This window comes from Podarcis tiliguerta (genome assembly GCF_965153285.1).
Source record: "Podarcis tiliguerta genome assembly, chromosome: 12".
Classification (NCBI taxonomy): Eukaryota; Metazoa; Chordata; class Lepidosauria; order Squamata; family Lacertidae; genus Podarcis; species Podarcis tiliguerta.
In genome coordinates this window covers 22,290,151-22,312,538 of record NC_139545.1, presented here as the reverse complement: position 1 = coordinate 22,312,538, position 22,388 = coordinate 22,290,151, and the positions used below count along the sequence as shown (strand labels likewise).

The window sequence follows — 22,388 nt, the reverse complement described above, 5'->3', positions numbered from 1 at the left end:
TCCACTTCAAAGAGTTTATTTTGTGGAATTCTTCTCATATAAAACTAAAGTCTACATAATTAAACAGTTTTACAAATTCTTTGATTTAAAGTTGGTGACCAGTTTTAAAAAGCACAAGATCACACTGTATAGTACTCATTCTTTCCACAATTTTAGGATATGGCTATTAGCCAAGATGGCTCAGTATAAAAAAAAAGTGCAACTCACCAAGTATAATTAATACCGTTAAGTTACATTCTTGAGTACACTTTTAATTATCAGTTCTCAAACTGATAAAACTAAGCAGCACACACAGTGAATGAAGTCCCCACTGATTGAATTTTTAAGGCAACACTGTACTTATGTACTTCTGGCACTAATTGAGTTGCAACTGGATGTCTTCACCTGATTCAAGTACAGTTCTAAAAATACCTCTGGCAAAAAAAACTTCGTTTTTTTAAGTGTGAGCTGGAAGTAAATAAAAAGTACTGAAGGTACAAGTTAAAATGTTAGAAGCAACTGCCAACATGCAGAAACATACAAATTTTAAAGCTTAGGAATAAACACAACTTAACTCTTTTTTTTAAACTGAACTCAAGAAGTTTTCTGGTTAGAAATTTAGAACAGTGAAACATCTAGACAAGGTAAAACAAACACTTCTAGAAATAGAAAACACACATTCTAACATGTCTAGAAATAGATAACATATAATTCAAACAAACTCCAACTTGAAACAACTTTTGCCAGTAAGGCTACATAATTGTCAAGTGCGTTTTTATATATGTGTGTATGTAATCTCTCTCTTTTAAACGCAATAGATGAAGCACTTCAGGTCAGTGTCATTAATCAAACGGATTTGAGTACAGCTCTGCTTCTTCTAAAATGATGTGCCCTTTTCTCCTACAAAGGTGGCAAGGGGGAGGGAGAAAGAAGAGAGAGAAATTAGAGCACAATTATACTTTTCATAAAGTTCTTTTTTCCCTCATACCCCCACCAGTGAAAAAAAGAGGGGGAAGAATTTTTATTAATTAATTTGATTTGAACTGATTTTAGAATGAATTGATTTTAGAATGCTGTATTATTTTACTGTTGTTAGCCACTCTGAGCCTGGCTTTGGCTGGGGAGGGTGGGATATAAATAAATATTATTATTATTATTATTAATTATATTATTATGATTATGATTATCTGGTGGCGTTTATGTTGATTTCCCCTAAATAGCTTTCCTCCATATCAAAAAGGAAGCTTTTTATATTTATTTAAAGGAGACTATCTTTTTGCTTGCTTGCTTGCTTACTTGCTAAATGGAGAAATTGGTGGGAAGAGGGCTTGTGGGGGGGGGGCTTCTGTGGGGGGGGAAATTTAGCTGGCTGCCTTATGCTGAAATGGGAGGTTGGGTACTATGTGAGAATGATGCGTAGGGAGTTTTTCAGTAAGCAGTGCAAGCAAATGTGTGTCTACTCACAAGCAAGCCCTACTTAATTCAATGAGGCTTACTCCCAGAAAGTAGAAGAAAGTTTAGTTAACCTAAGGGGCTTATGCATGCACAGAATCCATTTTAAGGCCCTCCACCACCGCCCCTCGGCTGCTGCAGGGAACCACGGCACACCCTCCTCCCGCCACCACCGTGGGGAGTAGAGTCAGGACCCTCTGCTGCTGGGGGAAGTGTGGCACACCCTTTGCCACTGCGGAGAGACACTCTGCCACCGCGGTGAGGCGTGGCAAGGCTCTCTGCTGCTGCAGGGAAGTGCGGTGCACCCTCCACAACCACAGGTAGGTACGATGGAACGTTCTGCCACTGTGGGAAGCCCCAGCAAGGCCTTCTGCCACCGCAGATATATATTGTGATGTATAGAGATATTTACCTGGCGATATATTATGATGTTGAAAACCATTTATTGCCCAGCCCTACCATCGCTTAAACAGTTGTATTTAATAAGAACATTTCAATGCCAAATTAAAATGCAGCAATAAGGCTTATGAAGGCAGGTGCTTATTTGTAGTTGTCACTGTCAAGTCTGCAGTCAGAACACGCAATTATCCTGATTTCTTTAGGCCCCAAACAGGAGCAGCAGTAAGCTTTAAAGGTTGGCTTCAACTTACTTTTACCCAGAATAGCTCTATCAAAATTAATTATCATGACCAATTTAGATACATGAATTTAAATGGGTCTACTCTGAATGCAAGTTAGTTGACCCAACGCTTCAACAAATTAATAAAATTCAAGTGATTTGGAGTTGCTGCCCTAATGATGTGCTCTCCTCTAGTAGTCTGCAATCATATTCATACCTTAAGATAGTCCTCCTGAGTTACAATATTGTTCCTCAATCTGTTGTCTGGGTTACATAGACATGACACTACCGTCTGTATGCTTCGGTCCACAGATTTCTAAAGTAATTACATTTTATTAGTTTATTTTCAATACAGTATGTACACCATAGGTAAAAACAAATAAAGTTGTCTGTACCAAGACCTTTGCTGCAAAGGTTGGTATTTCCAAAATCAGATCTTTATTGTTTTCGTAACCTTTCTAGTAGCCACTTTGGAAGACACCACAGCACTAACACAAAATGAAAGTTTTATTAAAACCATTCCTTCTCTTTAAAAAAATACCCTTCACCTACAGTGAGGATTTCCTAGTGTTAAATAAATTATGCCCCAAATAGCAGTCTTGAAAACAGTCTTGTTTGATTAGGTAGATCCTACCAACAATAACATTATCAAAATCAACTTTTGCTTAATTGCTGCATTCTAGAACTAGCAACTAGGGAAAGACAGAGAAGAGAACAAAAAATAACTTACAACCCCAATGTATCATTTGCTTAGGGGTACAGGGGGTTTGGACAGAATGAACAGTTTTTACTATGATTAAAAGTTACATAAATATAATGATTGATGTGGAATTCTATGGACAAAATTCCAATACAACTCCAAATTCAGAGGTAACAAAATAGTAGCATACTGCTGACCTGTGAATATTTACACAAACTAAGAGTCGGACACGACTAAACGATTAAACAACAACAAGTACATACACCATCCAGGGGACAGATATGAAGTACACATTCCCCACCTCTATGGGACTCATCCTCCACTTAAAAGGTTGTTCAGACATGCAAACATAGAACTTCAAAATGGCAAATATATATACAGTGGTACCTCGGGTTACATACGCTTCAGGTCACAGACTCTGCTAACCCAGAAATAATACCACGGGTTAAGAACTTTGCTTCAGGATGAGAACAGAAATCGTGCTCTGCCGGCGCGGCGGCATCAGGAGGCCCCATTAGCTAAAGTGGTGCTTCAGGTTAAGAACAGTTTCAGCTTAAGAACGGACCTCTGGAACAAATTAAGTTCTTAACCCAAGGTACCACTGTATATATATATAGAGAAAGAGAAACTGAAACTATGCTGGAGTCAAAGGTTTCTCTGGAATAGAACTTTCTACTCGGCAGAATACTACTGTAGCCTCCTGCCCATTTGAGGCATTTAATCATCTTGTGTAATAAGAAACAAGTAGATTCTGGTCTGGCCAAGGACCTCCAACAGCAGAAATACGAATCCCATGCTAACGAATTTAGGCCACATTGCTTTAATTATCATTGCCATGCTACTTTCTCCAGCAATGGGCTCACGCATAGGAGAATGCTAAAATGTAAAGGCCAAGCATAGGCCGAGATGCTGAATGAAGCAAGACAGCAGCCTTTTCTCATTTAACTCAAGTATTTCTATTCACCTTTGGCCACAAAATACTTCAGGAACAGAGAGAAGCAATGCACCCACCCACCCTTTTCACACTCTGCATTTCCTTATCGCTCGTTTCCCTTTGGGGATGTTGAAAGAAATCATGGGTACCTTTTGTGGACTGTTTCCACAGGACTGTGCAGTCTCGGCCATAGAACACTCTGCCTGTTCTGCGCCTACCTCCAAATCACCACCATAATTCATGGTATAAGCCTATGTAAAATACGAAGTATAAGAGTTAATATAAATTGACACTGTCTATTCCAGGTGCAGAACAAATGGAAGTATTATAGGCAAGCTATTATATGAAATCATGACCTTTTGCTCCAACACAAGTTAAAAGCTCAAATGGTTGGATGGGCCATCCAGTAATTATAATACAACGCACTGCTATGCACGGCACACCTACCCTACCAGCCTCAGCATCTCCTGGAACCCATCATTCCCCCCCCCCGCCCCCAATCTACAGCTATCACTCACAGAGCCACTCTGGACCTTCCACCTCTACTTCTCTATGGTGCTTGTTGTAAATATTGAGGGTGGCAAGATAATTTTTTGAGGTGCTGGACAGTCACTTTATTGAGCATCCTTAACACACCTCAAAGTAAGCTCTCTTGTTAGTTAGAATAGGATAATTAAATAGGAATGTGGCAGCTATCAGAAAGGTCTGTCCTTATTCTTAAAGTAGCTATAACCTTAGGCTGGCATAGGAGCAACCATAGAACCAGTAGTCACCATGTCAGTGAAGATAAACAACAAATCAATCCCACAGGTTTTGATAGCATAGTATTTATTCATTTTTATTTTTAAACTCTTAACATGGATTGAACTGTATCTTTGTTAACACTGAAGCGTATAACATGGAAGAATTACATAAAATTAAAACAAAACAATAAAAACTCAGATAAATGGTTCTGAATATATTAACAAAGTTATGTTGAAATATATATACAAAAATTATTACATATATGAAATAATGTATAGTAATGGGCATCTGCATAGATTTGTGACCATAAGTAAAATGTATTTTCATAGAACGATAATTGCAGAGTTGGAAGGGATCACAAGGGTCACCTAGTCCAACACCTGCAATGCAGGAATTTCATACCCAACTCCCTCAACCATTCCTCATAAGGCTTGGTTTCCATACACGTGATTATCTTGGTCGTCTCCTTCTGCACGTTTCATCCATCTTGTCACTATCCTTCCTAAATTGTGGTGCCCAGAACTGGACACAGTACTCCAGGTGTGGTCTGACCAAGGCATAATAGAGCAGGAGTATTACGCGTATACAGGAATTTATAGGAAGAGAGGAAGGAGGGAGTGGGGGAGGAAAAAAAAGATTTTTGTGGCTTTCTTGAAATGTCTAGTGTAAAGGATGGGATCTAAAATTTAACTCTTAATCTTAACATGTGCCAGATGCACAATTTCAGCACTCTGCCGAAAAACAGACTGGGAACCTTTTTCAGCACTCACTTCCACTGTAGAAAAATCCTTCCATTTTTAATGAGACACTATTGTGGCAGTACCTCAGTATCTGAATTATTTTTTGTCAATTTAGCTTAATCATTCAAGCTTAAATACATGGTGTGACCCTCTTACCGGAGGCACAATATAGTTTCTGGGTTCTCCAGGTGGCCATTGTGGTGGAACCTTAAGAAAGAAATAAAATGTTTCAATATGCAGCAGCCTTTAGCAGTAGACAGTTCAACAAGTTTATTTATTTCAATTTTTTTTTACCTCAAAGTGTTTTTTTTTAAATGTCAGTCTTAAGATTCACAATAATGCTATGTGTGAGCAGAAATCTGAATGTATTTTCACCAAGTTTATGAAGATCTGTTGCATCAGGATTTGCACAAGCTGGATACAGTACTATAAACAGAATACATGATCTCTTCAAAGGGGCGAGAGGAGGAGAGAGAAGCAAGCAAGCCATCTCAGTGACAGAACTGGACAAGGATAGGGCACCAAGGGTGGTATCCAACTAAGTAATCCCATTGGCGCAAGGACTTTTGCCTTTGTAGCAGGACATGCCTCACTGCAGCCAACATTTTATTCTTTTGAATGTGGATACTGCCCTTTTATTGGAAGTATTGTCAGGATTATTTACAATAGACTGAAAAAAGGTCCTAGGCTTAAAGCAGCTCAGTGACCACAAAGGTAAATTCAATCAAATATCCATTCCAATATACTACCACCACATCACTCAAGACTACTTCCATTTTGGTAACTGTTCTTATAGCAAATCTTATTAACAAATCTAAATCATTTTATAGCCATTTATGCACAAATCCAAATCAATTTGAACAATCTGCCAGACATATTTAAAATAAGTATTCATCTAAAAGTAAAGAGGCTTAATCAAGCTTGGCTTTCACATTTCAGTAGTAGAATTGCAATGTATTTCAACACAAACCTGATAGTTGTATGCAGGCTGAAACCCTACAGGTACCTGTTGCTGAATTAATAAAGCTGGTGATCCATAAGGATATGCCTGAAAGTTAAAAAAAACCCTATTGTTAGGCAAAAGTATATTCTTACAAGGCAACTATCATGGGCAAAGTGCCAGGTTAGCTAGTAAATGTATGGTGTGGTGTATACCCAATAGCAGACGATGACTTGTTAACCATGGCACAGCCTCATGCATCCTCTTCATCTTCATGCATAGAGACAGGAGACAGTATACTTCTTAATACCAGTTGCTGGGAATCATGAGTAACTTGAGTGCTATTGTCTTTGACCAGATGCAGCAGAGCTCTTCTTAAGTTATTTAAAACTTCCTATTTCTTGCTGCATCCAAACTTGGCAAATATTTTCCTCAAATCACAAGTTCTTTAAAAAAAGAAAAGAAGCAGCAGCAGCCAGGAAGCTTTAAATCTCCACCCCCACATGTAAAGGGGAGGATGTGAGCCTGAGGTTACTGCTGGTTCGTTTATGTTTAAACCAAATATATGTCTCCACAGGTCTAAAATAAGTTCAGTTAAACCAGATTTGAAGTGGAAAGGACCTGCAAACATAACTGTATCTGAAGCTCTAATAGCAAGACACCACACAAAACGGCTGCTGTCTTGAGCGAACTGACTAGTTAAGAGGAACATATGAGTTATGACAAATTCAAAGCTGCATTTATTTTAGTAGAAAGCTTTGTTTCAAAAGGTAAAAAGGTTGTTGTACAGCCATTTACTGTACAAAGAGTCCCACCCCATATGAAATAATTCTTTTCGAGAATCCCACCTTCCCTGATAGACAACTTAGAAGATTTACATGCTTCTGGAAAGATGTAAATATGGAAGATTAGCAGCTTTGGGTTTAGATTAACAGTTTATGTCATATGGGAGGCACAAACTACATGAATATTCTGTGTCAAGAGAATGAAGCCTTTACTCCACGTGCATTTTATGTTTGCCAGTTCTCATGTAATTTTTCAGAAGTATTTTCATCAGGGCATTCAGCCAGAACAAACTGGAACTGAGTTCCGGCACATCTGTAGCGTTGCTGTTCCCTGTCACAGTGCTCGGTGCTGTGCTATAGAGGCACCATGGCACTTGGAGCTGCGTGATGTAGGCAGCAGCATTTTATATTATTTTGCCACGGTGAGCGGGCGAAGAAGAGCTATCCTCCCACGTGAAGACAACTTTAGTTGGTTGCCCCCCCTGCCCCTAACAAAAGGTTCCAGCACCTCTTTTTCTAGAAAAAACGCCCTGATTTAAATAGCTAAATGTAACCCATTCCAAGCCTTTGCAATAGACAAGGAAGCAAGGAGTAATGGTTACAACATACAACCCTTATTCTTGTCGTACTGCTTAAGTCACGTTTGTCCACCCTCTATGCAGAAAACATTGAATCTTTAAATTCAATTTTTTTTAGTAATCCGAAATATAAAATAGCTGTGGAGTGCTGTTCACTTGTATTAAGGCCCTACTTTAGAAAATGTTACCTGAACATATTGTGTGACAGGACTCATCACAGCTGGAGGCTGCAAATATGCTTCCTGGTTGCTCCAAACGCTGTGGAACTGAGGTGTGGGCGAATTAATAAGCACTGGTCTCGGTGGCACATGATAGGCACCTTGGAAGACAAGGGAAGCATTGAGAACTTTCATATACAGTAAGCCCACAACTTACGTGGGGGTTACGTTCTGGGCATAGCGCCTAAAGCCAAAATCAAGTAGTCAAAACACATTGGGTACAATGGTGGGTGCGATTGCCAAAGTTTTTTTTTCTTGGGTGCCCACCTCCTTTTGTGTGTGTTATTTTAATTGCCAAGCATGTAAAGCTGAATGCGCACAAGTTAAATGTGCCTAAGTTGCAAGTGTATTGTATTTTAAAATAAAAGTTTAGACTTCTTTATCCTGAAGGAATTGTACAGCTGGTACTGTAATATTTTTCCAGTTCCACAGAAGTCACAGACAGTACTAGCAGATATGCCACTGAACTGCATCATGCACAAGAGTTACTCTTGTGAATGTATGTTCACCACGTAGTAAATCTCACTGTCTTCAATGAGGCTTACTCCCTGGTTAGTGTGTTTAGGATTGCATCCACAAGAGGCAGTCAAACACACACCCTATATGAATTGAGTGCGGCACTAGGATAACATATAGCTGTCTCTCCACTGGACTTATTAAGAGAAAGGCACTGCCAGCTGAGGAGATTTTTGCCGTGTTGGCAGTCCCTCCCTGCTTTCCTGCTGATGGAAAGCTCTGAAACAGTGTTTTAGGACAGGTCGCCAGTGGAGATCTTCTGGATTCAAAACTCCATGGATGCTTGGGCCTTTCAGCTATGTCAACCTGAAGTGTCTAGCAATAAGCCAGAAAACACCCATGAAAATCACATTTCGCCTTGGCTAGCACAAGCAAGCAGAGCTTGGGACATCTCTGCAGGTCTTCCCTGCTGTTCCCTGGGAAGAATTACAAATGCTTTGTAAAAATATTTGGTTTTATCAGCAAAACAACACACTATGGTACAAATCTGTATAAGTTATTTATGTTTAAATTCCATAATTATTGCTGTGATTTATACTGATAATTATAGTAAGAACATTAAGTTTGGTACTACAAAATTTCACCTGATACAGTTGAACACTTTTAACAATACTCACATAGGTTTGGGTGTTTCCTTATTGCAGGTCCTAGTTTGAGTTTCTTCCCATGGAAGTTGATTTGTGACTGAAAAAAGAGTTATGTGAGAGTTTGATCCCTACATTTTCTTAAGTGGGTTAAACATTGCAGACTATGGAACATACAAACGCCACAAGCCTCTGCAACTGCTTTCATGGTATGTCATTCTAATTAGTACTTTCTCTATTTTATTTTTTCTAGAAGTGTTAACTGACAAATTGGAAGCAGCAAATATATTCTGTAAAATAAGCAAAAAGGCGGAACAGTACCAAAAAAAATAAAAATAAAAATATTACCACACTGATAGTGTACTGATACACTAAACAGATTTCCACAGAAGAGTTTCTTTTTAAACTTATTTGGGCCAAGACCTTTGATGTAGCTTGATCTGGTGAAAAAGCTTACTCATTTCTTCAACGAATAAAGTCAGTTATTCAGGAGTGATGTACACTTATCAATAAATCATTATTTTTCAATCGCAGTTTAAAACCTGCAAGCAATGTCTGATAATGCAACCATTTCTACAGAGGCTAAGAACCTATGTGTAAACAAATTATAATCAGAAGTATAGCAGACTGAACACAACACAAGAAGATAGAGAGTTATCTGCTAGATGAACATTTGGAATTAGAAGAAGCAGTCTTTGGGTAGAAAGGAGACTTTTGAAAACAGTCAATTTGCATCCCACCTGAAACCAAGACCAGCCACTCTAATCCAATGTTCTCTTTACAAGTTGAACCACTTACTGATCCCATGCCAAATCAGAACTGAACCCTTGGATATTGAAGATAATTTCTCACATATAAGGCATCCCAAATGACAACTTACTTCTACTATTTTCTGTACATCAACATTGTCCAAAAATGACACGAATCCATATCTGCAAAGGTAAGTCAAAATTAGCTACAGTAGTGTAACCTTTCAGCATTAGTAACACCACTTAAACTGAACCTCATACACTAGAAGAAAAACATCAAGGCAAGTACAATCCCAAGCCAAACAAGATGAAGAATGGATGACGGCAGTTATGTTCCTGAAAGTTGGGGGTGGAGACACACCACTAATTTCTCAAATTTGATTGTCACTTTCTTGTAATCCTCAAAGTCAAGGACAAGTGGATTTATTGATAGCCACATTGCTTCTTAATAAATTCCATTTATTTTGAAGATTTATATCCCACCCTTTGGCTGCAAGATCCCACAAAGTGGCTTACAATATTGATTAAACACATATGTATTATTTTATTTGTTGCATTTATATCCCACTCATCAAATTGTCAGAGGGAAAAAATAAAATACTTTAACAGATATAAAATACACAGCAGCATCAAATGTAAAACAAGAACAGTATTCTACAGGAGGCGACTACTTTAAACTCATACCTAATCTCTTCCGAAGGCCTGAAAACATATTTAGCAGGACAAAATCAAAACACTATTACAATAAAATACAAAGACACGAGTTAAAAATCAGAGACACTAAACCATTTACAGTGTTCATGGCTGGGATTTACCAATTCACAGCTCACACAGATCTACGATGTACTGATATCTCCAATAGCAACTGATACTTCCTGTGCTTATCTTACCCCATCCACATTTACCCTAGCAGCTAATAGGCTAATTTGGTATGACTGACACCTTATTAATGGTCACACTGTTATTCAAGGCAATCTACTCACCCCTTGGACACACCAGTTCTGTCGGTGATTATTTTCACTTCTTTAACAGTGCCATATCGTGCAAAGAAGCTCCGAATTTCTGTCTCATCCATCTAGAAGTACATTGCACCATATGAACAAAGGCACAGTGAAAATCATTGCAGTATCATGAATCTAGCAAGTATGGCTTCAAAATTGTTTTAAAAGTGTTTGCAGCAAAATAATTAACTCTCAGCAGTTTATGATCCTGCAGCAACAATAAATTATTGTTGTTTAACGAAGTGCTAGAAGCTGAATGGAGCCAATATGCCTATTCTATGGGCTAGCAATATGCTGACTGACAGTGTTCAAAACTCCCATTGTTCTAGGCGCATTTTGCGACAGGAAATTTCATTAGTGCAAGCTGTTTATGAGCTCTGGGCACAGTACTGCGCCTAAGATTTCAGATTAAAACTGCAGGGTGGGAGGAAAGAAGGACCTTTTTCTGCCTCCCCACTTCCATCTGCTTTCAGAAGACTGGAGAAGACCCTCTTAAGAATATTAGGGGGTGGGCAGGGGAAGGACTAGACCACGTGAAAAATGAACATAATATTTTAGCTGCAGTTCATTCATTTTCAGCTTTGTATTCTTCTTATTAAAAAAACCCACACACCTAGACATTCCTGTGTTGTGCCCATAACCTAGGTTTTTGCCATTTTGCTCCTAGATTTCATCTCAGTTTCTAACACTGCCTACTGAAGATATTTTAAAACTTAAACAAGACTTAAAATAGCTAGCTTTAGTCAGCAGCATAAGAACAGAAGGTAATGGGGGAAAGCCATGTATGAGTGACAGAACTGGAATTATCCTTAGTATGATCACTGAGGGAGGCTGAGAAGTACTGAGTCTCAATGTAAGAAGGCAGCACACTGCCTAAAAGTTCTCATTGGGTTTCTGAGGCTTACTGCATATATTTTCTTCAATGCATCCTGAGCACAAGATATTTCTCCAAGCGAAAATAAAGTTGTAAAAATCATTTCTAAAGGCTGTGCAGTTTTTTGAACACCAAATTAGAGATATTTTGACTAAAGTAGTAATGCTACTAGCTCTCCAGCTGCATTTGAAGATCTTGTGATTACAATGTGTCAAACATTTGCTCCTACTCTGGACAGCCACTGATTATTTTTTTATTGTGGCAAGATGAAAATTCTTAAGTCTGAGTAATGTATTTAAAAGCAGCACTAGTGAACCACATAAAGCAACCAAATAGGGGACTTTAAGTAATATCCAGGCTAGAGTAGTTTTTCAGTGCAATCCTATGCATATCTAATCAGAATTAAGTCCCCCTAAGTTTTGGACTTTTTGGACTTAAGTTCCCATAAAAGCTTATTGTGCCTTTATTGTGCATATACTCATCTGCCCCAAGTCCTCAAGACAGATCAATGCACCAATTTTAACAAATCTTAATAAGCTCAAAATAAAAAGAATACATACCCGAATGTCAATTCCACCCACAAAAATGGTATTTGGCATGATTTTCCCTTCAGGCAGAACATAGCCTTGGCTTGTTGCAGGCAACTGAGCATTTTCTTCTCGGGTAATGTTTTGGGAGTCTTGATTTGCAGCAGACTATGAACAAATTTTATATACCATTTTATAAGAATTCTCACACTTGTTTATTAGACATTTTCTGCTCTATGTGGATAAAACTAACATGCAGAACAGAATACCAAGTGCATTTTTCTAGCTAACATCAGGATTCTTTCTACCTTCCCTTGAAGTTTGTCTGCAACATGACTGTTTTAGAATGTTGCGTTGGAAAATTTTAAGTACCGTACCGCACAGAGAAAAACATTGGTCCTACTGTAGATTCATTACAGTCTCCAAGCAACACATGCCTATACAACACATGTATAATAAAAATATTTTAAACTCTTTAAAATCTTAAGGCCTCGATTTAAGAATTAAACAGAATATTCGAGCGATTCTGTAGTTCTGTGGGGTCTTTACAAGATCAAAGCTACCTGTCCCTACCTAGTTGCAGAGATGCCGTGTGGGTTGCTGGACTGTTGCACCCCCTTGCTGGACTGGGCAGCTGGGGCGGGCCACCACATTGGTATGGGCAGCTGCCCTGCTGCTTCCTCCCCAGCTTGTCCCACCCCACCCCGGAGGCCTGGAAACTGAGAAGCAGCTGAAGCCCCTCGAGGGAGAGAGGGGGAACAAGCAGGAGACATTTTCATTGGGCAAGAGATGGCTCGGGCTGCAAAGCAATCGCTAGGATGCTTAGGAGCCTTGCGAGCTGCTTGGGATCCCTAACCCTTGAAATAAAAGCGCTATCTCCCTACACCCTCCCCGCCCCCCGATCTCGCATTGGCAGCTTGCACCGAGGCTGCACAGCCTGAAGAAGCCCCTTCTCGCAGTTTCCTCCACGCCGCTACCTCCTAGTTGGCAAGAGTTAACTAACTACGAGACATGCTTCCTCCAAGAAAGAAACGAATCACAGCGAACAGGTGCCCCGCACCCCGATATTACTGCCAACCGATGCTCATTATGAGACACATCACGTTAGCCGCGAACCCAAATTAAGACCGTTCTTCTTCAGTCGCAAAGCGGCAGGGCCTGGTGCGCGTGCGCAGCACGAACGCAGCGGCGGTGCCCGCCATTCCTGCGCTTTTGGAGCCGCTCGCTTCGCACTCCACACACACACACGCGTGCTCAAATTCAGCGTTAGCTGATCCGTTGGAGAGGACTATTCTCTTCCAGTTCCAGACACCCAACAAAAGGGGGGAACCCGTTTTGCGGGAGGGGCAGCGCCTTCAAATAAAGTTTTTTTAAAAAATCGCCGCGCGACAAAATGGTGCCCTTTTCCCCTCAGCGCCTTCCCTCCTCGCGCTCTACGGAGGCCTTTCCGACGGCTTTTCACGAAGCCCTTCGAGGCCCGGTTCTCTTCTCGTTCCCCACGGCAGCCCTCGACCCCTCAATAGGTGCGGAGGAGGAAGGGCCGCCTTCACCCCAAGCCGCTATTTCGAGGCCGAGTCGAGCCGGCCTCTCCTCCCCTCACAAAAAGCGCACCTCGTCGCGCGCGCCGCTAGATTCCGAAAGGGGCGACGAACGGATCCCGTTCCCCCTTCCCTACATGGATGGGGGGGGGGGAGCTCCACCACCCCCCGGCTCCATCCCCCGACTTAGCCCTCGCAGTTCTCTGAAAAGCCATTCTTTTTTTACCGACGAAGTAAAAAAACGTGGCTGCCCCTGAAGAACTTGGAACACCACCTTTTTTACTTAACTTACCATCTTCTAGGGCAAACCTTTGAACTCGTCGAAATGGAAAACAAAGGCTTTCTTTCTTTCTTTCCCCCCCTTTAAATAATAAATAAATAAAAACACCCCACCACCACAACCAAATCCACAAATTTCCCCTCCCTCCCTTTAAAACATGTCAGCAGCTGCTCCAGAAAGCGCCCCTAGAGAGAGACCCCGCCCACGGCTCTTCGCCACACCCAAAAGGGGCCAAGGCGGGACTTGGTCCTAATAATTTGCTCACTCCCCCCCCCCCCGCTCAATTTTTAACGCTTATTCGGTTTATTTTTTAACCCGAGAGAGGCTGCTATATAGCGTTGTTACGTAGGAAGAGCGTTTCAAAGATATATATATATATAAAGACACGCCACCTCTGTTTTACTTCCTACCTTCCCCCCGCGCTGAGGTAAAACTTTAAAAGGGATGGGGTTTTTTTATTCGTTGGGGAGTGGGCGCGTGTCGCCGACCCCCATTTTTCTTCACCGTTCAGGACCGTCCTGAGTAAATAAATAAATAAATTTAAGATACCTTCAATCGACTTTCACGTCAGCGGCTTAAAAGCGCCATTGTGAAAAGCGCTTTTTAAAACCGACACTGACCCTCGTGAGGTTACAGGAAAGGGGATGGTTGCGCATCTGTTGAATCTAGATCTGAATTAAAAACGTTTTTCCGTGTAAAAAGTAATAATGAATTGCTTAGATGACCTACCTTTTCTTATACATAGCAACTGCCCTTACGCATAGTCACTCTGTAGTTTGGTGCTGTCTTTTTTGGGGGGGCAGTCTTAACACCTTAGTGGCCTTAAATTAGGTATGTGGTAGAAGATAATAGCTTTGGGCCTGCAGTCCTCCCAGGTTTGAAAAGTCGCATTGAATTCAGTGGGGCCTACTTCTAAGTAGACATGCATAGGATTGTGCTGTTAGTTACTAGCAAAGGGGCCATTGGCTTGTGGGTTTTGTGAGAAATGTGTGGTGCAATATTGGGGCCTGGATTTGTTTTGTTCTTCCTTGCCTCAGAATCCACCAGTTGGCCACACTCAAAAGTGCGGTGAAAGGCAGGAGGAAGGTGTTCAAAATGGCTGTCGGCTTATTAAAAAAAAAAAAAAAGTGTGATCATACAGCAACCATTCATAATGCCTGTTAACTATGTAATTTTGTGCTCTGTGATTTTGCACTAGGTTTAGATTGATAAAAGGGTTGTTGAGATCCTAAGTGCAAAACAGTGGGATGGAACCGCACCTCCTTTTTTGAAGTATTTCTTTTTAAATAACGCCTTAACTGTGTCCTCAATAAAAATTTGGCTAGAAAAATAACTTATTTTGGTCAGCTGTAGGTTCTCTGCAGGGAAAGGATTTTTGTCGCAGGTGGGTGGGTGCGTGGAGCAGTAGGAGCTGTCTCGGAGAGGAATATTTCCCCCCGGAATAGATTGCATTCATTGTAGTAAGTGAAGTTTGCTCTATTTTAAGCATCCCTGAAACAAACTGTGTTGTAGATATGACAATAAAAATGTGTGTTCTAAGAATCATTATTTATTGATCTAAGAGTGGTACACATTGTGTTACAAATGATCAGCTCAGGATTGCAATAGATGAAAGTGGACAGAACAAAAAGATTTCAGGACTGAATATTAGACATAATGTATATAATATGCCAAAAGAAATTAAGAGAAAATCTCTCAAATTATCTTAATGAATGTGTCCTAGCCAGTATCAAAGAGCTGGCTACCTACCTATATCATATGAACCCTGCAGCCAACACATGGCTGTACTGATTCCTTTATAAACACTGATGGATATGCTACAGCTCATATCAATATGCTACCAATTAAGCAAGCTGGATCACAGAAGTCATGATATGAGACCTAGCACCAATCAATGGCAGCAGCACAGCCTTGTATCCAGTCCTGCACAAGAAAACTGACAAAGTCACAATGCATTCCACCAAATTGGATGACTTTAAAGAGGGTTAGAAACATGCATGGAGAATAATCTTTATCTATAGATATTAACTATGATGGCTATCTTCTTCCTCTGCTGCTGGAGGCAGTATGCCTATGAATATTAGTTGCTGGGAATTGCAAGTTGGGAGAGTGATTTTGCACTCAGATCTTGCTTGCAGGCTTCCTACCGGCATCTGGTTTGCCACTGGTGAGAACATGATGCTGGACTAAATATGCCCTTGGCCTGAGCTACCAGGGCTGTTCCTATGTTCTTACTAAGCAAATATGATTTTATTTTTGTTTTTTGAAATGGCATTTACACACAGACACATATCTTTGAACATTATTGATTATGCATAGAAAAATATCAGTGAAGCTGTAAAGAAGTTTAGAAACCTAGCCCTGCAGATCAAGCTAAACACAACAGTCAGCCTAGAGAGATGTATGTTAGAAGAAGGAAAGACAGCTGGTAAGTGGTGAACCAAGCTATTCCAATAGGCAAAATTGACTACTTCTGTGCAAGAGACAACCTCTGGTGCCAGTTCTGAGCAGGGACTGCTAGGCTGGGGTCTGAGTTAAGAATATACAGCACAATCCTATGCATGTTAATTCAGAATAAAGTCCCACTGTGTTCAATGGGGCATACTTCCCATAAATAGGAACAAAGCATGAAATGGCAACCTTTAAGAATCACACCGCCTTTCAATTTATTTCCAAACACAGTGATCTTTATCGTTCCTATTTTAGTTTGTGGAATTTTGAAAGGACTGTTTCATCTAGAAGTGAAGCAAGTCATATTACAAGTCATATTGCACCTCCAATGATTTTATTGCACAGATAAGAAGTTTCTTGCTGTTCACAGTCAGAAAATACTTTTCTCTATTATTATTTTTAAGAAAGGAATGGCACTGTATGGCCTGTAGAAAAGATTGCTTGCTTTTAGGATAAATGACAATATGGGGAGGTATGACTTTTCTGTGATGGTCTTCCTAAATGGAGTTATGAAAATTAAGAAAGTTGTTTCCTAAGTAACTTGGTAGAAAGAACAGCAGGGGCCTCAATGTTCTAAGGAAACATCTGGATTCAAGAGAAACAATTACCATTCTAGGGCTAACATATGTCTGGATTTTCCCAGACATTACTGGGATTTCAAAGGCAGAATTGATGTCTGGGGAGAATTTCTGAAAGGCGGCGCATTGTCCTGGATCTTAGGTAGTCAATCGAAAAAATGTGGGGTTTTTTTTTTTGCTTTTTTGTCTTTAAAAATTTCAACAACTTTTTGGGTGTCCTGGTTTTTACTTTTTGAAATATGGCAACCCTAAGTTAGGCTGTCAAGGAACAGTGACATATCCTTCTTTGTGATATCATTAACATGGTTTAAAAGTCAGCTAGTCAGAGAGGTGTGAAGTGAGAACAGACGGAGATGAAGAGAGTCTAGGTTTGGTTGCTGTTTTGGGGAGAAGGGGGAGGGCTCTTATGCTTCCATGGACAGCTCACCCTTCTCATCTTTCTGGAAGAGGTGCTTTGGTTCTTATGGAATTGTTAAAATGACTGTTGATAATAGTATTAACTAATCTCCAAATAAGAAACAGAATATATTTTATATTTAAAAAGCAAGTCATGGTCAAGTGAGAATGGTCCATGATAAATAATTAAGAATCTAAAGAGGTAAAGAAGTAAAAGCTATACTTGTTTTAATGAATGAATGGTTTGTTTTCATAAACAAATTAAAATATTGGCTTATAATACTACTGTTTGGGGTTAATGGTTTATCTAAAGTTTGAGAAACTATCATTCAAAGTCACAAAAGTACTTTTAAGTTTTGTTCATCACCTAATGGTAAATAAATTTTGAATTAAGGAATGTGTAAGCACATTTCCTCAGAGAAATTTCAGTCAAGCTCCCTGGATGTTCTACTTTTATTTACCACTATCCCAACCACCAACAAAACCTAATTACTTGTGACTATTAAAAAACAACAACATGAAGTCATTATCCTCACCAGTTTTTTACTAAGAAGAAAACGGCTCCTGCCTTCCATCGTTTTGACCAATGAGAGCAAAGGCACTGGAATAACAGGTAAGCACCAGGCATTTATTTTTAAGCTTTATTTGATAAATGTACTTTTATTAAGATTTAGTACAATTAAATAACTGCAAAACAGGTTAGGTTATCTAGGGTATCAAAGTCTTCTACACTGATTTACCTACTGTATGTCCCATGTATCCTTAAGCCTTCTCAACATAACATTTTTTGCTAAGAAGTGGGATAGATTTTTCCCACTTTAACAATGCATACTGTTAGGTTAATTGAGAGTCCTAATCCATGACAATGATTGTGAATTTGGAATCAGGGTGATGGTGTTGTTATTACAGATTAATAATTAGTGTGAAGTGTATGTATGTTGGCTGATTACTGAACGATAACATCTAGGTTACTTTTTTTTTATTTAACAGGATTTGTATAGTGCTTAATCATCTAAGGTTATTATGATCAGAGGAAGTGTTTGTTTTCAATCCATCATATTTTAATTCTGCCCATGAGTTCAGCAGCATGCATGATGTGACCTCAAGTCAGTAAACTTTATTACTGAGCCAGGATTTCAATATTTTAAGATACAAGAAGTCATAAAGCAAGGGGTCTGCTGGCACTGCTGCTCTTTTTGTCCATAATTTATGTCAGTGATGTGTTAAGGGAATATTATTTTTCACCAAGCTGGGGATCCCATCCTGTGTTGAAAATACTCCTTATTGACAACTTGGTGCAATTATTTCAGCCCCAATTAGGTGTGCCTAGTTTTGTATCATACACAGCTGTTAAATCCTGAATTTCACTCAAGATGTAATCGACAACCATTTCACGTGGGGGTTCTTTTCCTGCCCCCCATGTGTGTCAGCATGAGCATAAGCACTTAAGTGTGCCCCATTCCACCCTGCCTCCATTCTGCCCCCCTCCCACCCCTGTTCTGCCCTTTTAGTGACGTGTTTAGTGACACCTTCGGTCACCTCTGGCTTCACCGCTGTGCAGATGCATACAATCATGCGTCATTCAGACATGTGTTAATCGGTCATTGCCTGTATATCTAAGGCAGGAGTGAGTGCCAAAAGTGACCATCCAAGTTTCTCTGTTTGGCCCTTGAAACTTTCCCAAGGCCACACACCTTTACTAACTGTGCCCTATACCCTCACTGAGTGTGTCTGTCTGGCTTGAATGTGTCTTAAACTGTGATAATGCCTTTTGCTTGCCTGGATGGAGGTTGGAGAGTTGTGGGTGGGGATATGTAAAAAATCTGGCTTTTGTGTGGCTGGAATAAAGTGTGTTGTACAAAGGTAAAAGTCACATCCGTTGCTTGGTCACTTTTGCTAGAAGGCTGCCCATATGAGACTGCAGCCCTTGGTCTGAAAATGATACCTCGCCAAAGGGCTAGCCGACAGCAGAAATGAATTGACTGCGTAGGATCAGACTATAGTTTTCATCGCCAACAAGGTAGGGAGATAGAAAAGAGATCATATGTAATGGTTGTATAGATGAGGGAATTTCAGCAAGTATAACTTGACAGGAAATGCCTATGGGCACTTTGATACTATGCAGTACATATATAGTTTTTACATCTTCTGTCTTGAAAAGCTCAGTTATATTTTATATCATAAAATATTATCTTTAAGAAACCTGTACTATATATTCTGTCCCACTGAACAACTTGTACTCAAATAATTTTAAAGTTGGAAGACACCCCAAAAGTCATCTAGTTCAACCTCCTGCAATATAGGAATCTTGCCCAATGCCATCCCTGGATGGGTTCGAACCACCAACCTTCTGATTAGCAGCCAGGTGCACTGATCACAGGTGAAATGTTACAGCCTACATGAGAATACATTGAATAAATTATGTAATATACATTATTTTGCTCATATCGAATGCTCATATAAGTAACACAGCTTCTAAATACAGCTAGGAAGGCAATAAAATTACCTTTTCTTTTAAAAAAATTAAGCCTGTTCTTTAATTTTCAGTGATTAGGCCATGGTGGGCATTCTCTTTCATCCTATGCTTTGCTTCCTTCTTAGCATTTCAAACCCTTCCAAACAAGAAACAAGATTTAGCCCAACAAGAAAATGTAAACATTACATAGAAACTATTTGTGATTATTCAGAACAGCAGTAATTAATGATAATGCAATCATTCTGGCATGGGCAAATAAAATAAACATTTGTGTGGCAGAAAATCATTGTCTCTATTTGTACTCAAATGAATACAACCAAACTTCATTATTAGTTTGGAATTCAACTATTTCCCTTTGAAATTCTTCTGTTGGAAAGACTTCCACTGTTCTATCTTTGGATCAGTATTGTCTATGTTGGCTGCTTCTCTCATGCTGTTCTTTGTTCAACCTACAGATTTGTAAATGGATTTTAACAAAAATACCATAAACTACAGGGTGCTGTTCTCCAAAGTAAACTGAGTCTGCAAAGGCTGCTTATTATGCCACTACTCTGGGATGTGGAGCAACACAATAACATTAAATAACTGCTTGTGGAATGTGTAACTTCCAGAGGACTCCTATCAATCTTTTTCTTTTTTTGCACTTTGTGCAACAGGAATGTTCTAATGTCTACTATAGCTACAATGCTATTTAGGCATGATTACTTTAGAGGAAGTCCCATTGAACTCAGCAGATGAGGCTGCATGTCTGGTTTAAAGAGAATGACAGGGGGACAAAGAAATGCCTAGGTTCATGGACTTAACACAAATCCAGAAAAATGTCATTGAATATCAGTTCCACATTAAAAACCATTTTTGAAACTCCCATCTAGTTCAAAGGCTGCACAAGGTCTGGTGATTTAAAAAAGCAGGGGAAGTATGAAAGGTACAAAGGCTCATTAAATGAAATTCACAGGTTTTGGAGCCTGACAATTGTTTGGTATTTCCATAACTCATAAAACAGACAAAAGACCTGCAAGGTGCAAGGAATGACAAAAGAGGACAAAATGAGCAGCAGGTATAAAAATTAGCAGCATAGGAAGTTAATAAGATGTTGAAAAAAGGAAGGAACTTGGTTATGTGTAATATTTTTATTTTATTTTTAAAGAAGGAATTTTAACAGTTGGCATTTCAGGAGATGATTGTTTTGGATTAATAGGCAGAATAATTGTTGCAGTATACATGGCTAAGTAATCATATAATTATAATATGGTAATATTTTTTCAGATTTTCTGATCCAAATACATGGGTTTACTGTATATTTATGATAACCTTTTAAAACTTTTATCCTTTAAAATCCTATGACATGAATACAAACTTTAACAACATTTTAAATATATTATTATTTTAAATTATTATTATTATTATTATGTTCTTACATTCCAGCCCAATAAAATTCTGCATTCTTAGCTTTCTCTGATGCAGTGTTCTAAGCACACAGATAGACTCTGGAAGCAGCACACCTCCGCCACATGGAGCTGTTATGGGGAGAAACATTCAGTTCCAAGATCTTAAATTTCTGTTGGAGCCACGTGTCCACATCTCTCTAGGCATACTGCATGAATTTATTTATTAAGAGTACTTTTAGTCTACCTTTTATCATATGAGGCCAGGGTGGGGTACAATATAGTTGAAACAACAAAAATGTTTCTATACAGTCAAAAGACCAGATAAAAACATAACAAAACTTTTAACTCCCGTACAATTAAAAAAACCACAGCCCTACTCATTGACTCCTTAATTGCAGCAGCATACTGACACTAGTACTGTATCTAACAGTTGCGCAGGCAAGGTAGGCCTCTACTTAGTGTCAAAATGATCAGTGCCAGTCACACTTCCAAGCAGAGGCCATCCCATGATTTATTGGGCTCTAAGAACCTTTGCGGGACCCAGGTGGCGCTGTGGGTAAAAGCCTCAGCGCCTAGGGCTTGCTGATCGCATGGTCGGCGGTTCGAATCCCTGCGGCGGGGTGCGCTCCTGTCGTTCGGTTCCAGCGCCTGCCAACCTAGCAGTTCGAAAGCACCCTTGGGTGCAAGTAGATAAATAGGTACCGCTCTCGCGGGAAGGTAAACGGCGTTTCCGTGTGCTGTGCTGGCTCGCCAGATGCAGCTTTGTCACGCTGGCCACGTGACCCGGAAGTGTCTCCGGACAACGCTGGCCCTTGGCCTCTTAAGTGAGATGGGCGCACAACCCTAGAGTCTGTCAAGACTGGCCCGTACGGGCAGGGGTACCTTTACCTTTAAGAACCTTTGCATCTCCATAATTTTCTTCCTCTGTTGACAAGAGTCAAAGGCTGTGAGAGACAGCAGCAGCAGCAGCCCAATGAGGGAAGCAGGTGCTTGGGCCTCCATTTCTTGGTTGGGATTATTTCCCAGGAGCATATTTGAGGACTGGGACAAGTATCTTCTTCTTATTTATTTATTTAAAAAAATTACCGCCCTTCAGGCCCCTGCAGAGATTGACTGAGGCCTGGAGCAGGAGTCTTACTATAATAAAGTTATAACAGACACCCGAAGAATTACATTTGCTTCGTTAGTAAGTTTATAACCTCAATGGAGGAGACTATGAGGATTGGTTTTGGCAAGTATGTTGGATTGCATTGTTATACATGGAATATGCTCTTCACAACTTATTTATATGGAAAATAGCTACAGCATGGGGGTTTTTTTTGGAGGGGGCAGAATCAAGTT

General features: G+C 39.8%; 2 protein-coding genes across 7 annotated transcripts in view; one reads left to right on the top strand and one right to left on the bottom strand.

The window, feature by feature from the left end:
* On the bottom strand, positions 1-14,321 carry DAZL (deleted in azoospermia like). Of its 2 annotated transcripts, none has more exons than XM_083405175.1 (11): positions 14,169-14,321; positions 11,974-12,108; positions 10,522-10,613; positions 9,670-9,721; positions 8,823-8,889; positions 7,660-7,790; positions 6,139-6,216; positions 5,325-5,375; positions 3,834-3,935; positions 2,268-2,366; positions 1-879 (listed from the first exon to the last, which is right to left on the bottom strand). In XM_083405175.1, the coding sequence occupies exons 2-11, from the start codon at positions 12,010-12,012 to the stop codon at positions 826-828; spliced, it is 765 nt and encodes a 254-aa protein (XP_083261301.1). In that variant the 5' UTR covers positions 12,013-12,108; positions 14,169-14,321; the 3' UTR covers positions 1-825. The 2 variants fall into 2 exon arrangements, with proteins under 2 accessions (XP_083261301.1, XP_083261300.1); XM_083405174.1 differs by lacking the exon at positions 14,169-14,321 and adding an exon at positions 13,771-13,976.
* Positions 14,058-22,388, top strand: part of PLCL2 (phospholipase C like 2) — a 140,152-nt gene continuing 131,821 nt past the window's right edge. For 2 of the 5 annotated variants that reach the window (XM_083404674.1, XM_083404672.1), the window contains exon 1: positions 16,217-17,796. The gene's annotated coding sequence lies outside the window, so the exon portion shown is untranslated. Of the gene's footprint in view, positions 14,186-14,412; positions 16,187-16,216; positions 17,797-22,388 lie in introns of those variants that run through there. The other 3 variants (XM_083404677.1, XM_083404676.1, XM_083404673.1) reach the window with 3 other exon arrangements.

Excerpts from the sequence above, each read along its gene's own strand:
- DAZL (XM_083405174.1), bottom strand. Across the intron at positions 9,722-10,521 it reads AGAACTGGTGTGTCCAAGGG|ATATGGATTCGTGTCATTTT; the intron begins GTGAGTAGATTG and ends TTACCTTTGCAG. Across the intron at positions 6,217-7,659 it reads CTGTCACACAATATGTTCAG|GCATATCCTTATGGATCACC; the intron begins GTAACATTTTCT and ends TTTAACTTTCAG.